This window comes from Bos taurus, chromosome 15, assembly GCF_002263795.3.
Source record: "Bos taurus isolate L1 Dominette 01449 registration number 42190680 breed Hereford chromosome 15, ARS-UCD2.0, whole genome shotgun sequence".
NCBI lineage: Eukaryota > Metazoa > Chordata > Mammalia > Artiodactyla > Bovidae > Bos > Bos taurus.
Window position 1 is genome coordinate 43,872,045 of NC_037342.1, and position 16,938 is coordinate 43,888,982.

The following is a 16,938-nucleotide window of genomic DNA, read 5'->3' on the forward strand; positions in this document are numbered from 1 at the left end:
TGCCTTATAAAGCGGAGGTTTTATCTTTTAGGAAGACAGATTGGTCTCTGAAAAAGCCTCTTACATAGTTGGCTTTGGCATCTTCCAAGAATAGGAGGGCACACTAACTAGGCCTCATGAGGCCGGTTTTACAGGTGAGGTAAAAAGAGAAGATAGCAGCTATAACCAGAAAGTCCAGAGTAGGGTGTTGTTACCTCCAGAACTTGTCACTTTAACTTGGTTTCATGAATCACAGAAGTGGAGTCCTTAATAAAATAATAGTTTCCAAAGGTCCTATTTCTTCCCCCTTTCCTCTCCCTCTCTTTTTTAATATGTCTCCAAAGAATCCCCAGATATGCGATTAGATCACAAGATTCAGTTCAGTTCAGTCGCTCAGTCGCGTCCGACTCTGCGACCCCATGAATTGCAGCATGCCAGGCCTCCCTGTCCATCACCAACTCCCGAAGTTCACTCAAACTCACGTCCATCAAGTTGGTGATGTCATCCAGCCACCTCATCCTCTGTCATCCCCTTCTCCTCCTGCCCCCAATCCCTCCCAGCATCAGAGTCTTTTCCAATGACTCAACTCTTCGCACGAGGTGGCCAAAGTACTGGAGTTTCAGCTTTGGCATCAGTCCTTCCAAAGAACACCCAGGACTGACCTCCTTTAGAATGGACTGGTTGGATCTCCTTGCAGTCCAAGGGACTCTCAAGAGTCTTCTCCAACACCACAGTTCAAAAGCATCAATTCTTCGGTGCTCAGCTTTCTTCACAGTCCAACTCTCACATCCATACATGACCACTGGAAAAGCCATAGCCTTGACTAGACGGACCTTTGTTGGCAAAGTAATGTCTCTGCTTTTGAATATGCCATCTAGGTTGGTCATAACTTTCCTTCCAAGGAGTAAGCGTCTTTTCATTTCATGGCTGCAGTCACCATCTGCAGTGATTTTGGAGCCCAGAAAAATAAAGTCTGACACTGTTTCCACTGTTTGCCCAAAGATACATAGGTATAAATGACTATTTCTTAAAACCTGTATCTTTTATGTAGCTTTAAAATACAGTGTTATTTTAACCTTAGGGGTCCCCCCCTGCCACCTCCTCCTGTGGCCACAGCTCTCATCCCAATCTGGAAAACTGATACTGGCACACAATGGCTTGGAATGGGTTGCAAGGGCCTATACAGTGACTGCAACCGGCAAGGCACAGAGGTCTCATCTGAAAGACAGAGGAAGGTGTGTCTGGGGGTCCTGGTCTGGGGGTGACAAAAAGTGTTTTGGGTTTCTTCCCAAATTCTGTTTTCACATGATCTCTGGACCTCTAAACTGATGGTTCTCAATCCTAACAGATCAATACTCCTTTTCTATAGCAAATACTGTAACTCCCCCCATTACTATCCTGAAATGAATCCATAGATAATATAACCTACCTAAACATATTAACTGTGATATAGTCTTAACTGTAACATAAAAGGGGAGAAATAAAAGGAAAATTATTTTGTCATAAAATAACATGTATTTACATATGCAAATGCTTGGGGACAACCATATTAGAAGGTATAATGAAGTCAGATACTTACACCTGTACATAGAATTGCTGTGAAAGCAACAGCTACCCATGCAAAAAGTGTTGAATTAGCAACTCAGATACTAGTAAGTAGGTGTTAACTACTGGTAAGAGTTTGCTGAAATGAACAGTTTTGGGCATTATTCTAAACCGAACACACTATGAGTGTCCTGGATTTAAACAATAGTTGGAATCCCAAAAAACTGCTAAGCATATGAAAACTACAAAAAACAAAAACAAACATCTTTTTGATTGTGTGAAATGAAATTAGGTGGGTTCTAAACTAGATTTTGTGTTTTGAATCAACCTATACATTGAATACCAAGGGAACATTTCATGCAAAGATGGGCTTGATAAAGGACAGAAATGGTATGGACCTAACAGAAGCAGAAGATACTAAGAAGAGGTGGCAAGAATACATAGAAGAACAGTACAAAAAAGATCTTCATGACCAAGATAATCATGATGGTGTGATCACTCACCTAGAGCCAGACATCCTGGAATGTGAAGTCAAGTGGGCCTTAGGAAGCATCACTACAAACAAAGCTAGTGGGGGTGATGGAATTCCAGTTGAGCTATTTCAAATCCTGGAAGATGATGCTGTGAAAGTGCTGCACTCAACATGCCAGCACATTTGGAAAACTCAGCAGTGGCCACAGGACTGGAAAAGGTCAGTTTTCATTCCAATCCCAAAGAAAGGCAATGCCAAAGAATGCTCAAACTACCGCACAATTGCACTCATCTCACATGCTAGTAAAGTAATGCTCAAAATTCTCCAAGCCAGGCTTCAGCAATATGTGAACTGTGAACTTCCAGATGTTCAAGCTGGTTTTGGAAAAGGCAGAGGAACCAGAGATCAAATTGCCAACATCTGCTGGATCATTGAAAAAGCAAGAGAGTTCCAGAAAAACATCTATTTCTGCTTTATTGACTACGCCAAACCCTTGACTGTGTGGATCACAATAAACTGTGGGAAATTCTCAAAGAGATGGGAATACCAGACCACCTGACCTGCCTCTTGAGAAACCTATATGCAGGTCAGGAAGCAACAGTTAGAACTGGACATGGAACAACAGACTGGTTCCAAATAGGAAAAGGAGGACGTCAAGGCTGTATCTATTGTCACCCTGCTTATTTAACTAATATGCAGAGTACATCATGAGAAACGCTGGGCTGGAAGAAGCACAAGCTGGAATCAAGATTGCCAGGAGAAATATCAATAACCTCAGATATGCAGATGACACCACCCTTATGGCAGAAAGTGAAGAGGAAATAAAAAGCCTCTTGATGAAAGTGAAAGAGCTGGCTTAAAGCTCAACATTCAGAAAATGAAGATCATGGCATCTGGTCCCATCACTTCATGGGAAATAGATGGGGAAACAGTGGAAACAGTGTTAGACTTTATTTTGGGGGGCTCCAAAATCACTGCAGATGGTGATTGCAGCCATGAAATGAAAAGACGCTTACTCCTTGGAAGGAAAGTTATGACCAACCTAGATGGCATATTCAAAAGCAGAGACATTACTTTGTCAACAAAGGTCCATCTAGTCAAGGCTATGGTTTTTCCAGTGGTCATGTATGGATGTGAGAGTTGGACTGTGAAGAAGGCTGAGCACCGAAGAATTGATGCTTTTGAACTGTGGTGTTGGAGAAGACTCTTGAGAGTCCCTTGGACTGCAAGGAGACCCTATGAGTCCATTCTAAAGGAGATCAGTCCTGGGTGTTCTTTGGAAAGACTGATGCTGAAGCTGAAACTCCAATACTTTGGCCACCTCATGCGAAGAGCTGACTCATTGGAAAAGACTCTGATGCTGGGAGGGATTGGGGGCAGGAGGAGAAGGGGACGACAGAGGATGAGATGGCTGGATGGCATCACTGACTCGATGGACGTAAGTTTGGTTGAACTCCGGGAGTTGGCAATGGACAGGGAGGCCTGGCGTGCTGCGATTCATAGGGTCACAAAGAGTCGGACACAACTGATCACTGAGCTGAACTGGACCTATAATTGTATGACATCAAGCATCTCTGATTGCTTCCTTTCCATGATTGTGACCACAAATGCTCCCATACATTTACAAAATGCCCCTGTAGAGGATGGTATCACCACTACTGAAAACAAGTGTCCTTAGTGCCTTTCTGGGAGATTGCTCAGGGACAGGGCAATGCTGCCTCCTCTACCATCTGGTAGAAGTTCACCTTCTACCAGAAGTTGAAGCCCACCTCCATTCTGGAGTTAAGAAAGGCCCCCTGGGTTTTCTCCTGTAATCAGGTAACTTTGAGAGCAGAGCAGGTTACGCTATTACATCTTTCTAAATGCTTTTTTCAGTAAAAATTACCATACATGCTTTGGTGAACAGTGTTGAAATGAGAAGGCTGGGCTTCTTTTTAAAGGCAGTATTTGGAATGCCCTTGGAAAGTAACTGTAGTTCACACTGGTTTGTGGAATTAGGACGCCAAGAAAACTAATTACATCACAACTCAAGTTTAAATTTTGTTAAAAATAGCATCCTTTATTTTGCAAATAGCCTTGTAATTCACCTTGTTCCCCAAATGACTGATTTATAGATTAGGTAAATAGTGTATTTTTTTAAAGCCAACTTTAAGTGGAAATCAAACAAAAACTGGGCTGCAAAATAGAACCAGAATGAAACATACACTTGAAGCTCCCAGAACTCATGGGGCAATCTCTATATTCTTCCTCCAGAACTTTCCTGTGTGCATATAACCACTTTTTTTTTTGCCGAATAAACCTCGAATACTCATCTTTTAATGGCAAATTCTAAAAAATCTGGAATTCTCATCTTGAAGGCGCACAGAAAGCCCAGTTCCCATTTTGCACGGCCAAAGCGGAACCGGAGTGCAGCGAGGGTGTTGGAGAACTCAGGTTTAAGCCCACGCCTCACGTCGTGCTGGGTCGAATTAAACCTCCCGCCTAGCCCGGCGCCACAGGCCGGCCCCGCCCACTACCGGAAATGGTGGAACCGACTCTGGACGTACTTCCGGCCACGGCGTGGGAGGTCAAAGTGACGCCGGAACCAGAACCTCCCACACTGCGGAAGCGGCTCGGATCCCCGCGGCTAGAGCGCCAAACTCTGCCTGGCTGCAGTTGCCAGAACCGCGGTATTCCCCGCCCCCCCGTGGTGCACGCCTTTGGTTGGTTTTCATCCCACGGGCTGGCTGCTACTGGGCTAGTAGCAATGTTTACCTGAATTGACAATTTAAATCCTAAGGTTTTGACGAGGACTTTTGTAAATTATGGTGTATTTAGCTCTTAATGTAACATTTCCCACAATTATTTTAAAGGGCAAAAGGTTGAGGACCACCGAGTTCGGGGGATATCTGATTAGAAAGCTCTGCTCCCTGTGCACTTCATCAACGTGCACCTTGTGGCCACTGGAGGTAGTGGTAGTATGGGCCTGTGCCTATGGGACAGGCTAATGCAAGTTTGGCAGGCTTGTCCAGGAACTTTTCCTATGCATTGGCTATATTTTGTATCTGTTTTGGCAACTTTCCCTTTAAAATCAAAACATACGGTTTGCCTTTGGTGCTATGCAACAAGCTAAGTGCTCGTTCTAGGTGTGAGAGTGCTCAGTCATGTCGGAGTCTGTGACCCCATGAAATGCAGCATGCCAAGCTTCCCTGGAGATGGACACATCACCAACTCGCGGAGCCTACTCAAACTCATATCCATCGAGATGGTGATGCCATTCAACCATCTCATCCTCTGTCATGCCCTTCTGCTTTCAGTCTTTCCCAGCATCAAGGTCTTTTCCAATTGGTTCTTCGCATCAGGTGGCCAAAGTACTGGAGTTTCAGCTTCAGCATCAGTCCTTCCAATGAATATTCAGGACTGATTTACTTTAGGATCGACCGGTTGGATCTCCTTGCAGAGAGCACTAGGTCACTCTTCATTATCCTGGGGCATGTTTGTTTTTTCACCAGCCACACTACTTCCTTTGGCAGTATTACTAGTAATCAAAGGGCCTGCTTGGTTACTGTAACTATAGACAATGGTGAGCAAGATACACACAGCAACTCACACTCATCAGTAGCTGTATTCTCCAGGCCTGGAGATGGGATGGCATGGCATTTGAGGAATCCTATTTAGAATGGCTGTTCTACTGATTCTTATATTTAGCATACCCAACAGGAGCAGCACCTCCATACAGGACTGGGATGAGCATGATCCCACCTAGTTTCAGGACAGTTATGCTGCAAGATGCTAGCAATGAAACTGGGAAAGAAGCTAGCCATAAGATTATTGACAAATCTGTCCTCCCCAAACAGATTTTGCTGCCAGCCCCACCCCTATCAGTCACAAGTCTTATCTCCTTATGTCTTCTGAATCCGACTTGTCTTCCATCCTCATGGTCCTGCCTCCTACCTTCCACTGTACCCCTCAACTAAGTCACAGCCTGGCCAGAGTACCTGTTCGCTCCAGGCTCATCTCCCAACTTGTCTAACCTTCCCAAATTGGGTTTCCTGAATGCACATTTGCTCTTCCCTGTGTTTAGATCACTTTCCCAATGACTGAATCACACCAAGGTTAACTACTTGTCACTTGGGTGACAGTAATAGTTCATTTATATGTTCCTTACCAAGAGCTGAGCACAGAAGTTCAGTAAATACTTTCCATTTTACTTAGTCCACACAGTACCCAAAGTAGGTGCATGTGTGCTCAGTACCCTTTAAGACGTCACATAGGTATTAGGTTTAGATCCAAATTTCAAATCCGGCCTGAATCTTTATTTACACTTTTCTCTACCTTCAGTGTCTAGTAGAAATCAAAGTTTCCATATTTTAAGGACTCCAAAAGACATTAAAACCCACTTTTACCTTTCCCCATCAGTACCAACATGCTATGTCAGTAAGTTACTAGCTTGTCCAACCAAGTGCCTTCCTGACCATTAACTCTCCATTATATAAATCAATCACATTTCCTCCACTGTGCTTCTTTACACTTGATCATGCCCAATATCCTGTAAAGGCTGTCACAACACACTAGTCCCACAGAAAGTCATGGTTCCCAGCCCATTTATGACCCCACAGAGCAATACAGAAACAACCCTGTACCAGACTAAACCTGTAAGTACAGTTTTAGTAAGCTTAAGTGCCATCCTAACTATTCTTTTGGTCACGTTTCTACCCCACAAGTTTTATGATGGGTCAAAAACACCTTCAAAATCTTGTGATAAACTATAGCAAATTATAATGTACGATAATATTAAGAGGGTCCTGTCAGCACACAAGCATTGGTCATCTTGGTTTTGCAGGAGATACAAACTCTAGAAAACCTGATTCTGGTTTCTGGTCTTAAGTGTTAGTTGCTGAGGCGTGTCTGACTCTTTGTGACCCTATGGCTGTAGCCCGCCAGGCTCCTCTGTTCGTGGGATTCTCCAGAGAAGATACTGGAGTGAAGTGCCATTTCCTCCAACAGGGGATCTTCCCAACCCAGGGATCAAACCTGGTCTCCTGTATTGCAGTCAGATTGTCTGAGCCACCAGGGAAGCCCTTTAGCATCCCCCTAATTTATCTATAAGATACACTTCAAACTACAAGGAAAATCATTAGCATTTCATGATGTATCTCTTTAAACATTCAGATTCCTATGCACAAGGATCCTTGAGTTCTGACAACTGATTTCTAGAATCCAAACCATGGATGGGGTTCCCAGGTGGTACAGTGGTAAAGAATCCACCTGCCAATGCAAGAGACATGAGTAACTTCCCTGGGTTGTAAAGATCTCCTGGAATAGAACTGGCAACCCACTCCAGTATTCTTGCCTGGAAAATTCCATGGACAGAGGAGGGCCACAGTCCATGGGATCACTAAATGTGGGACACGACTGAGCACACACACAAACCACTCTATTACTGTCCCATGTTTCCAATGTGACCCAGAGATCTTGTATGTAAAGGTTCCACATCAAAACTGAGTTTCTGCTTCCTGAGCTCCAAGGAACAGTTAAGGGCACATTCTCCCACTCACTGTAAATTCAGAACATACAATTCTAAGAGACCTTTCAACAATCAGATAAAGTTTCCTCATCAACAGGTATCCTCACTGAGTGAGAAGGCTCAAATTATGTAACCAGCCAAGGCCTATAAGTGCTGGTGTTACCTCTTTGTACTTTGAGGGGAGTTGGCAGAGGAACCCAGGGTCTAATACCCTTATTCTAGAATCCATTAGGTGGGTTTCTGTACAGGTAGGGAGGTAGAAATGCCAAAGAACCTACACTCAAACCAGAAGAGAAAAGCACTTAACATTTAATGAATTTCCCAGCATGTGGCTTCAAGCCACCAGGACACAAGCCCCACCTACACCCTTAATCTTCTCCTCAGCTCTTCTGCTGAAGAATTTGGCCTTCACGATGACAGGCTGCTTTGGGAGCTTTCCTTTCCCCAGAACTTTGTAGTAACCCTAGAAGAACAGAGAAAAGAGTTTATAATGCACCACAGCAGTCACCAAGAGTATAAAGAAAGATTCTTGTCAATCCACTCCATCTAGGACCCAGGGAAGGCATGTTTCTGATCTGGGCACTCACGGAGGCACCAACTGCCCTCGCCAGTGAATCAAGACCAGCAGGTTCTATCCGAGTACTCTAGCACACCAGGACAAAAGCTGTCGGGATGTGACTCTAGTCTCAGGCAGAGCTCAAACCCCCTTTTCCTATTCAATTACCACTTGATAAGCAAAAAAGGAAAAAAATCACATTTCCAATCATGTTCCAAGAAACCAGGGTCATCAGAACTGCTCAAACAACAGGCTGAGAAAGGGAATTTTAACTTTCCTGAAAGTCTCCTCTGGGTTCTACCTCCATATCCATGGAGGTTAAGGAACACAAGGACCAGACTCCTAATAATACACAAAAATGCCTTTTTGGGGTGCAGGGAGGGATCTCTTCAGATAATGTTCAGCCTTAAATATCGACTGAACATACTAGGATTGTATTTTATTAGAACATAAAGGGTGAAGGGCTGTGCCTCACTGTAGTCTTGTGTAAAACAGACCAGAGCCAGCTAAAGTAAATCACTACTTAAGTTCAGATGAGAAAGCAGGGTATTGACAGTAGGAATGAGATATCTGATCAGTTAAAAATTCAAGTGAAAAATGAAGTAAATGAATGGGAGTAAAGTATCACTCTTCAAAGGTTTTACATGATCACAACTGAACAAGAGTTCAGTTCTGTTCAGTGACCTACCCGTGGAAGTTCTACTGAATGAACTGTCTAGTAGGTAGCCGGGCGTGTATTATCCATTATTTTGAAAGGCACATAAAAGGCAAAAGTAGTCACTTACTGATCGCACCACATCAATGATAGGAGCAGCTCCTGTCTTGTTCTTGGCAGCATTTACTCGTGTCTGCTCACTAACCAAGGTCCACAATTTATCAAGGTTGACAGTCGGGCAGAAACTCTGGTTCCTCTTTAAGTGGTAATGCCTCATACCAACTTTCCCAAAGTATCCTGGGTGACTGGGAAAACAAGGGAACCATTTTCATTACCTCACTCCAACTGAGCTATGCTTACCATCTTCACAGTCCCTCGCCCTCCATGACAGTGTACACTGTTCACCTGTGCAGAAGAGCAACCTAGGAGGAACTCCACTTGTCGAGTAAAACAAATCTTAAGACTAGAATTCAGGTCACTTGAGAGCTTCTACGCCCTCCTATCACACCGGACTCCTAAACAAGTAGTTTTAATACCACCCCGCTAAGTTGTCCGCATAAATAGATCTAAAGGTTGTGTAAGTCAATCTGATGCATGTCACTAACCTGGTGACTGACTATGCCATAAGGGCCACAGCCAGTGAATAAGGTCAGCAGTTACTCTTCGAGGACTCTAGCACACTAAGGCAACAGTGGATACCCAAGCGTGACTCTAGCCTCGACAAGTGATGACAAGTTCAGTTCACATCAAACATAAACTAGAGAAAAACCAGCAACAGACAAGGTTCGTGAGTAGTGAGACTTGCTTCCCGCTGAAGACGTTCTTAACTACCCTCTACCCCTAAATCCCAAGCTAGTATTGTCAGTAAAAGGACAGTGAGAAAACCACTCACTATTTGTCGAAGTTGATCCTGTGATGATGCATGCCACCAGCATTACCTCGGCCTCCCGGGTGTTTCCGGTGTTTGCCTGCAGGAACACATGACTACATGGCTAAAATAGCCTTCTCCAGCCCGTCAATACTATTGTAGCAAAAGCATTTCCCCATACTTCTGGGCCTTGGCTTTATATCTCTTCCAGCAATGTTGCTCCTTCAAGACTCTTGGGATAAATATCACTTTGCAGAGTTCCACGTAACACTAACACAGTACTTCATGCCTTCAACCGATTCCATACTGGGTCTCGTTCCATTTCCAACCCCCCAACTCATGTGAAATTCTCTACAACCGAAGCACAGACGATTCTCAAATAAAAAGCCAACATCTAATGATCCAGTTCAATCCAACTCGACCGCATGAGCTCTGACAAACCCACTTCACTTAGCTAGCTACTGACAACCAAGCAGCCGGCAGGTATAGTCCAAGGCCGACCAGAATGGGGAAACAGCACTTACCGATGCGGCCGTGGCCGTGGCTCACGTGGCCCCTAAGTTTCCGGGTCTTCCTTAGTCTGGATGGCTGTTATGGGAGAAGGTACTTAGTGAGAAAGCCAAAGGGAAGCGGGGCAGGGGGCAAAGCTTGCCAGTCTTTGAGGGACCCACAAGCAAAGGGGTTTGCTCTGTGGCGCCGTCAGCAAAACTGAGGTTACAGCCACGCCTGAAGCCGTGCGGCCTCATCAGGGAAGATCCCGGGCGCCCCGGCCCGCGTGTCTCGAGAATCTAAGCTCCTGGATGAACACGCGGCCCTAGTTTCTCCGCCCTGCTCCGGGCCCATGCCGGCCACTCCGCCCCGCGGCTGGCCATACGCAGCCTTGGAAGACCAGGGCAAGCTCGGGAGTAGGTGGCTGGGGTGCTTGGTGAGTAAAGCTCGCGGGTTGAGACTACAACTACGCGGACCATCCTCAGGAACCACCTACCATGTCGGCGGCCTAGACGAAAGAGGAATACCTCTGCGAAGTCTCGCGATCTACCGAGCACGGGGGCGGAGTTATCGCCTCACTTCCTGTCTGGGAGGCAGGGTCGCGGGCGGGGCCTCTTTGGCGTCGCGGGTCTCGCGCGACTTCGGGTCTTGGCGTTTTCCTTTTCCTGTGGGCTCCCTGTTAATTACAGGGCTGTTCCGGAGGCTGCAGTGGGCGGGGTATCGTTTCTGTGATGTCCCGCGGGAGCTCGCGCTCAGAGGCTATCTGTCTCGGAAGGCGGGGTTTGGCGCCCTAAGGTGCATTCGGTTGTGGCTCTGTTGGGCCTGGCTTTTTTCCCAGCGCCAAGGCCCCGGAATCCGCCGGGACCACCGTGTTTCTCAGCTCTTCACCAACAGCCCCATACCTCAGCGACCCCGCGCTTCTCTCTGTGTAAGAACACAGCGAGGTCGTCTTGGCCCGGGCGGTAGCGGTTGCTTGCGTGTCCCTTGGCTGCATTGAGGGACTGTTTGACCCTCAGTGTGCCCACCCGGTCTCTCTGTCTGCACCCTTTCAAGTCTTCGTAGATGTCTCTACCACCCTCTGGGAGTTGCTCGGCCCACACTCTTGAGTGGGCTCAAGGTGTTCTTTTCTCCTTGTGCCATTGTCCTGGGCATTTCACTTTAAACAAACTCCTTTTAGGGACCTCTACACCAGGTTGCTTTGGGGTCCTTTGTTCTCCAGACTGTAAATCTACTCGTCCATTTTAATTTTCCCTGGAACCTGCTTGGCATGCTCATGACCCCGTCTTCTGGACCAGAGAACCGCTCCTCGATCTGGACTGTGCAAGAGTCTTCTCTTGTAGAACTTCTCTGACTCATTCAGTTATTGTTGCTTACTTCTCCCCACTGTGCTACCTTAAAATCTACCACAAAACTCTTCTACTTGTTAGTCCATATTTATCTTTCCTACCATACCAAATTCCTTAAAGGCTGGAGGATTGTTTTCTTTTACCCATGCACTCCTAGCTCCCGGCAGGAAGTACACGTTCAACAAATGGTCCTTAACTGAATGAATGCACCTGCCCTCACCTCCCTTGGTAGATTAAAGTGGAAGAGGCGACTTCCCGTATTAAGTCTTAACCTGTGTTCAGGATCACCTTCCTCAGTTAACTCTAGTGTGGGCTGTGTGTGCGAATTTTCTGTTCCTTGTTCCCTTCAGCTAAAATATAATTTAGCTAAAGTATCCTAAATTCTCCCTGTTTCTGTTTATTACCTCTCCTCTTTCCTTTTCAGGCAGGCTCCCCAAAAGAATAGTCAACAAATCCTGTTAATGCTAGCTTCCCATTCATTGTTCAGTCCACTGCCATCTGGCTCTCAGCCCCATTATTTCAATGAAATTGCTCTTACCAATGTCATCAATTCACCAAACACCAAACTGAATGGCCCCTTCCTCATATCACTTGTTTTTCCGTTTTACTTTACCCATTTGACTTCTTTTTCTAGCTCATCTCTTGCCTTCCTCCGTCTTCCCTTCAGGTTCTTCTAACTTTGTCCACCATTTAAATATTGGTGTTCTTCAGCCTTCTGCCTGTCCCCCTGTTTTCATAGTACACAGTCTTCTTGGGTGAACTCGTCTTGAGTGGCTTCAATTCACATCTCTGTTGCTGAGCTCCATAATCATTCACTTATGGTTAATTTCTGGTTAGTGTCTCAGCCATTCTAAGATAAACTAGATAGACAAATCCAAAGACTTGACTCTTTTCCAGCTCACTGGTGCCTTCCTTATTCTATATCTTGGTGCGCAGCCTTGGCAACCTATATAGTGATGTCAGGGAGACTTGAAAATTGTCCCCAAACATTCTTTTCCTCTAATACATTGTCATCATGTCGTTTTTTCTATACCTAGCTTCCTTTTTTAGCCTTTGTGCTAAAAAGCACAGCTTTCATTAACACCCTTATCATATCTCTTATCTGGAGTTCAGCACCCTCTTGTGATCACCCTGCCTGCATTCTAAACCTCCTCCAATCCCTCCGGCCTTCACACCTCTGTCAGGTTAATCTTTCCAAAATGACTCATCCCTTCACTTCATAAAAAAGTTTGGAACAGACGCCCTATTAGCTACAGAACACCGCCCACTTGCCTTTCCAGACTAACCTGAGCTTTTTCCCTACACAAGCTTTCGCTGCAGCCAAACTTCGTACAGCCCTTCTACCTTTTTTCCTGTGCTAGTGTCATTTCTCATGCCTGGAGTACTTATCTTTTTCCTAACCAGATGCCCTGAAGTTTCTTCAACCTTGAAGTCCTACCTTACATTCTGCTGCTTCAAGAATATTCCAGTCCACAGTAAGAATAGCCAAATACACCTTGCAGTTTACAAAATATGTCTGTCTGCCTGCGTGGGCAGCTCTATTAGCCCCATTGTATGAATGAGAGAGTTGAGACACAGAAGATTGACTGATTTGTCAGAGGCTACAGAGCAGCTGCTAATCAGAGCCTAGACCTAGCCTTAGGTTTTTTTCTTCGGATCTCCTGCTTTTACCTCAGTAATCACTCCCTCTGACCTCACGACATTATGGTCTTCATCACTCCTTCAATCCTTATTCACAGTGTCTGTACCAGCAGAAAGAGCCTTGAGAGTTGGGGGCAAGGCATAAGAGACATCATCCTCTATTTGACATCAAAAGTGGCCTGTAAGTGCACAAGTACCTGGAAACGACCCTTGGTAAGATGGTCTGTGAATGGAGGTAAGCTGGGCAGAGTTTGGGGAATGAAAGGTTACCTTCAAGTATCTAGTAAATAGGAACTGGAGCAAGGACCAAGATAGCCCAGGGCGTGGAGGGAGAGTGGTTGGTGGGACACTGCTTCTGGACAGTTGTGTCAGGTTTCTTGGTTACAAACGGGCTACATCTTATCCCTCAGGCCACCCATCTGAATGGAAGGCCTTCTTGAGCGGTCCAGCACTGAAGTTGGGTTCTGTGTTCACCTGACATTCTTCCTGTTGATAGTTTGATCTCCAGGGTAGGGAGAGTGCCCTGGACAGTTGTCTGCTTTTGGTTTTCTAGCCAGCTCCCTCTTCTTCCCAAGGAAATCATGTAACTTTAACATAAGGCTCCCGTGGGGTTTGTCAGCGTGGGTCAGTTTCCCTGGGTCAGCCAGCTCTGAGAGAGCTATCCTATGCTATGCTAAGTCACTTCAGTCGTGTCCGACTCTGTGTGACCCCATAGACGGCAGCCCACCAGGCTCCCCCGTCCCTGGGATTCTCCAGGCAAGAACACTGGAGTGGGTTGCCATTTCCTTCTCCAATGCATGAAAATGAGAAGTGAAAGTGAAGTCGCTCAGTCGTGTCTGACTCTTAGCGACCCCATGGATTGCAGCCTAACAGGCTCCTCCGTCCATGGGATTTTACAAGCAAGAGTACTGGAGTGGGGTGCCATTGCCTTCTCCGCTGAGAGAGCTAACAAAGCTAAATTCTGTATATGCAAAGTTAAGTAGATGCTAGACATGAGGTACTGGGTGACCTCATGTCACCAGGCACAGGGGGCATGATCGTGGACATGACCCCTGAGAGGCCTCTTTCTCTGTGACATCTCTTCTGAAGTAGAGCATGGCCTGTGACATCTCAGACATGTGGACTCTCCTCAGAGAGTCAGGGCCTCAGAAAATGCCTGCGAAATGAGCAGAAGGGAGACAGTGCTGGGCAGCAGCCTGGTGAGGCAGGTATTTGCAGTGCTGACCTTCTTACTCCTCCCTTAGCCCTCTCTCCAGGTGGCCTTGTGAACACACTGCCACCTGAAGAAGGCCCTGGTGGTCCCTTTCTCTTCCTTTCCTCTCTGGGTTCCTGATTTCATCAGCGATTCTTCAGACAGCAACAACAGCCTGGGTGCATTCAGCCTTGCTTTCTTGCTCTCCATCTTCAGAGTCGTACATTTGGAAACATGTTGCTCTCCTTTTTCAAGTGGGGCTTCACTGGTGGCTCAGGTGATAAAGAGTCTGCCTGCAGTGCAGGAGACCCAGGTTCGATTCCTGGGTTGGGAAGATCCCCTGGAGAAGGAAATGGCAATCCACTCCAATATCCTTGCCTGGAAAATTCCACGGGCAGAGGAGCCTGACAGACTACATACAGTTCATGGGGTTGCAAAGAGTCGGACACCACTGAGCGACTTCACTTTCATTTCTTTCTCCTTTTTCAAGCAGAGGATTGTTAATTTAAGATGGGACGAGTCAGGGTGTCTTTTCTAAGTGAGAATTTGAGAAAAACTCAGATCCGAATTTACTTCAGAAAGAATTTTAAAACTTACATGTCATAGAAAAGACAATAAAACATGAAAGAAAAATTTGAAAAAATATAAATACAAACATCTCAAATTATAATACCTTACAATACTGTTTTCATGTCTGATTATTACCTTTCAGTTGTTATTCACATGGAGACATAGCTGTCTGCAAAGCTGATGATCATGGTACACAAATCTTTTTGTATTCTGTTTTTGGTTTAATACTATTACATTTTTTCTGTATCACTACCCAGTATTCATGATTATTATTTTTAACAGCTAGTAGTTTATCTTCAGCACATACTATAATTTACTAAGCCATTTTCTCGTGTGTTTTTTTTTTTTTCCTTTCTTATTGTTCTCATTGTGTTCTTTGCTATTGAAGAAAATGATGCAATGAACACTGGTGTATGTGTGGCTTTTTTCTTCTTCTGTTGAATAACTTGTCTAGGATAAATTCCCAGGAGTGAGATTACTGTATTATAGGGTATGAACATTTTTATGATTCATTTTATGTTGCTATATGTATGTATATTTTTTCCAAATGGATTGTACCAATTTATGCACCATCAGCACGTGTGGTTTCCAGTTTAAACTACACCAGGTTCAGAGTTTTTGCTTGTTTTATTTTGTTTTTGCTTTTATCAGTAGTTTTTGATACACCCACAATATGGCATTTAGGGGAAAATTCATAGGACCACACAAGGTTTTCTTTATTACAAAGTAAAAATAAATATAATTCAAGGACTAAGAGTCCTTCCTTTCTGTGTTGGATAGATTTTTTTAAAAAAATCTCATTGTTCTGTGTGGCAAATGCATTCCTAACAGCTTTGTTGGAAGCTAGGATGGAAAACCCTGCTGCCATTAAACTCAGAATAGCAAAATGTGAAGGGAAGAATGCCAGGATCTTCGAGGGCAGTTCATCCAATAGCACAACGAATTCAATTGCTCTTGAGTTTTATTTTAGATGATAAAATTCATGGAAAGAACACAAAAGTTTTGGTTCATTTCCTACCCCTGTTTTCACTAGCTGAATGATTTTGAACAAGTAGCATTTTCTCTTTCAATCTTAGATTACTTGTCTGTATAATGAAAAACTACCGTGATTCATTCATTCATTTTAGAAATACTTATTGGGCACATGCTGTGTATTCAGACACTATGTATGGGTGCCAGGCAGTGAGGGGAAGGCGCCATGGTGAACACAAAAGACAAAGTCCTGCCCTAGGACTGTGCCTAAAACAGGCAGTGAGCAAGCACACAGATAAATAATGTATCACATTCAACACAGTCTAGCATAGAGTAGGCACTCTCTCTTTACTTGGTGTTTCTCCCTCCCATTCCCCCCCCTAAAATGTATGCTATTTTGATGATAATTTGTTCTGTACTACCCATGCAAACAATCTTTGAAATTCTAACTCCCAGTATGGTACAGAGTGACTTGCTCTGTTATTCCTTGGCCAGGTTACAGAAACCCGGTTAATCTCTCCCTTCTCTCACCTCTGGGAGTGGGATCTTAAGGGAGATGGTTTGTAAGCAAGGTAACATACGTGAGGTTTCCCTTCTGTCTTGCCATCTTTCACTTTAATTTAGTTCAAGTCGCTTCATGACTTAAAGTGGAGGTCATAAGCTGATGGCTGGTATACTTTGTTTGACTCATGCTGTTATGATTTTTTTTTAATTTAGTTGGTTGCCAACATTTAAAATTTTTTTTTAAATTTGGATTTCTGGTGTTTTGAAAAAACTAAGACTTGGCAACACTGGACCCACATTCTTTTAGGTGAGGCTCTTTACTGTTTATATGACTAACCCCTGGAGGCATTTGAATTGGCTACCCCTGGCTTAAGTACGTTCTGCCAAGCAAGCCCCTTAACTTTCCCAGGTCAGGGAATATAGGGGGGAGAGAGAAGAGCTAAATAATTGTGAAAAGGAAGAAGGGGATAGAAATGGGATCATTTGGCCTTCCCTTGCTTATCTTCAAATCAGAGACTTATTGCATGTGCATGCTCAGTCATGTCTGACTCTTTGCAGTCCCATAAACTGTAGCCCGCCAGGCTCCTCTCTCCATGGAATTTTCCAGGCAAGAATACTGCAAGCACAAATACCATTTTGTACT

At 44.7% G+C, this 16,938-nt stretch overlaps 2 protein-coding genes and 2 non-coding genes across 8 annotated transcripts in view; 1 reads left to right on the forward strand and 3 right to left on the reverse strand.

The window, feature by feature from the left end:
* Positions 1-7,795: 7,795 nt before the first annotated feature.
* On the reverse strand, positions 7,796-10,591 carry RPL27A (ribosomal protein L27a). The gene is made up of 5 exons (NM_001024471.2): positions 10,567-10,591; positions 10,106-10,169; positions 9,606-9,681; positions 8,844-9,018; positions 7,796-7,965 (listed from the first exon to the last, which is right to left on the reverse strand). Exons 1-5 carry the CDS (start codon positions 10,567-10,569, stop codon positions 7,837-7,839), a joined length of 447 nt encoding a protein of 148 aa, NP_001019642.1. The 5' UTR covers positions 10,570-10,591; the 3' UTR covers positions 7,796-7,836.
* LOC112441719 (small nucleolar RNA SNORA3/SNORA45 family) lies at positions 8,065-8,193 on the reverse strand. The gene has a single exon (XR_003029577.1). It is a non-coding gene; the product is annotated as a small nucleolar RNA SNORA3/SNORA45 family (small nucleolar RNA).
* LOC112441718 (small nucleolar RNA SNORA3/SNORA45 family) lies at positions 9,306-9,435 on the reverse strand. The gene has a single exon (XR_003029576.1). It is a non-coding gene; the product is annotated as a small nucleolar RNA SNORA3/SNORA45 family (small nucleolar RNA).
* A 79-nt stretch (positions 10,592-10,670) lies between the features above and the next one.
* The window catches only part of TRIM66 (tripartite motif containing 66), a 64,235-nt gene continuing 57,967 nt past the window's right edge, over positions 10,671-16,938 (forward strand). For all 5 annotated transcript variants that reach the window (XM_059875111.1, XM_059875110.1, XM_024975810.2 and 2 more), the window contains exons 1-2: positions 10,671-10,998; positions 13,156-13,292. The gene's annotated coding sequence lies outside the window, so the exon portion shown is untranslated. The remainder of the gene's footprint in view (positions 10,999-13,155; positions 13,293-16,938) is intronic.

Excerpts from the sequence above, each read along its gene's own strand:
- RPL27A (NM_001024471.2), bottom strand. Across the intron at positions 9,682-10,105 it reads CCACGGCCACGGCCGCATCG|GCAAACACCGGAAACACCCG; the intron begins GTAAGTGCTGTT and ends GTGTTCCTGCAG. Across the intron at positions 7,966-8,843 it reads TCATTGATGTGGTGCGATCA|GGTTACTACAAAGTTCTGGG; the intron begins GTAAGTGACTAC and ends CTGTTCTTCTAG.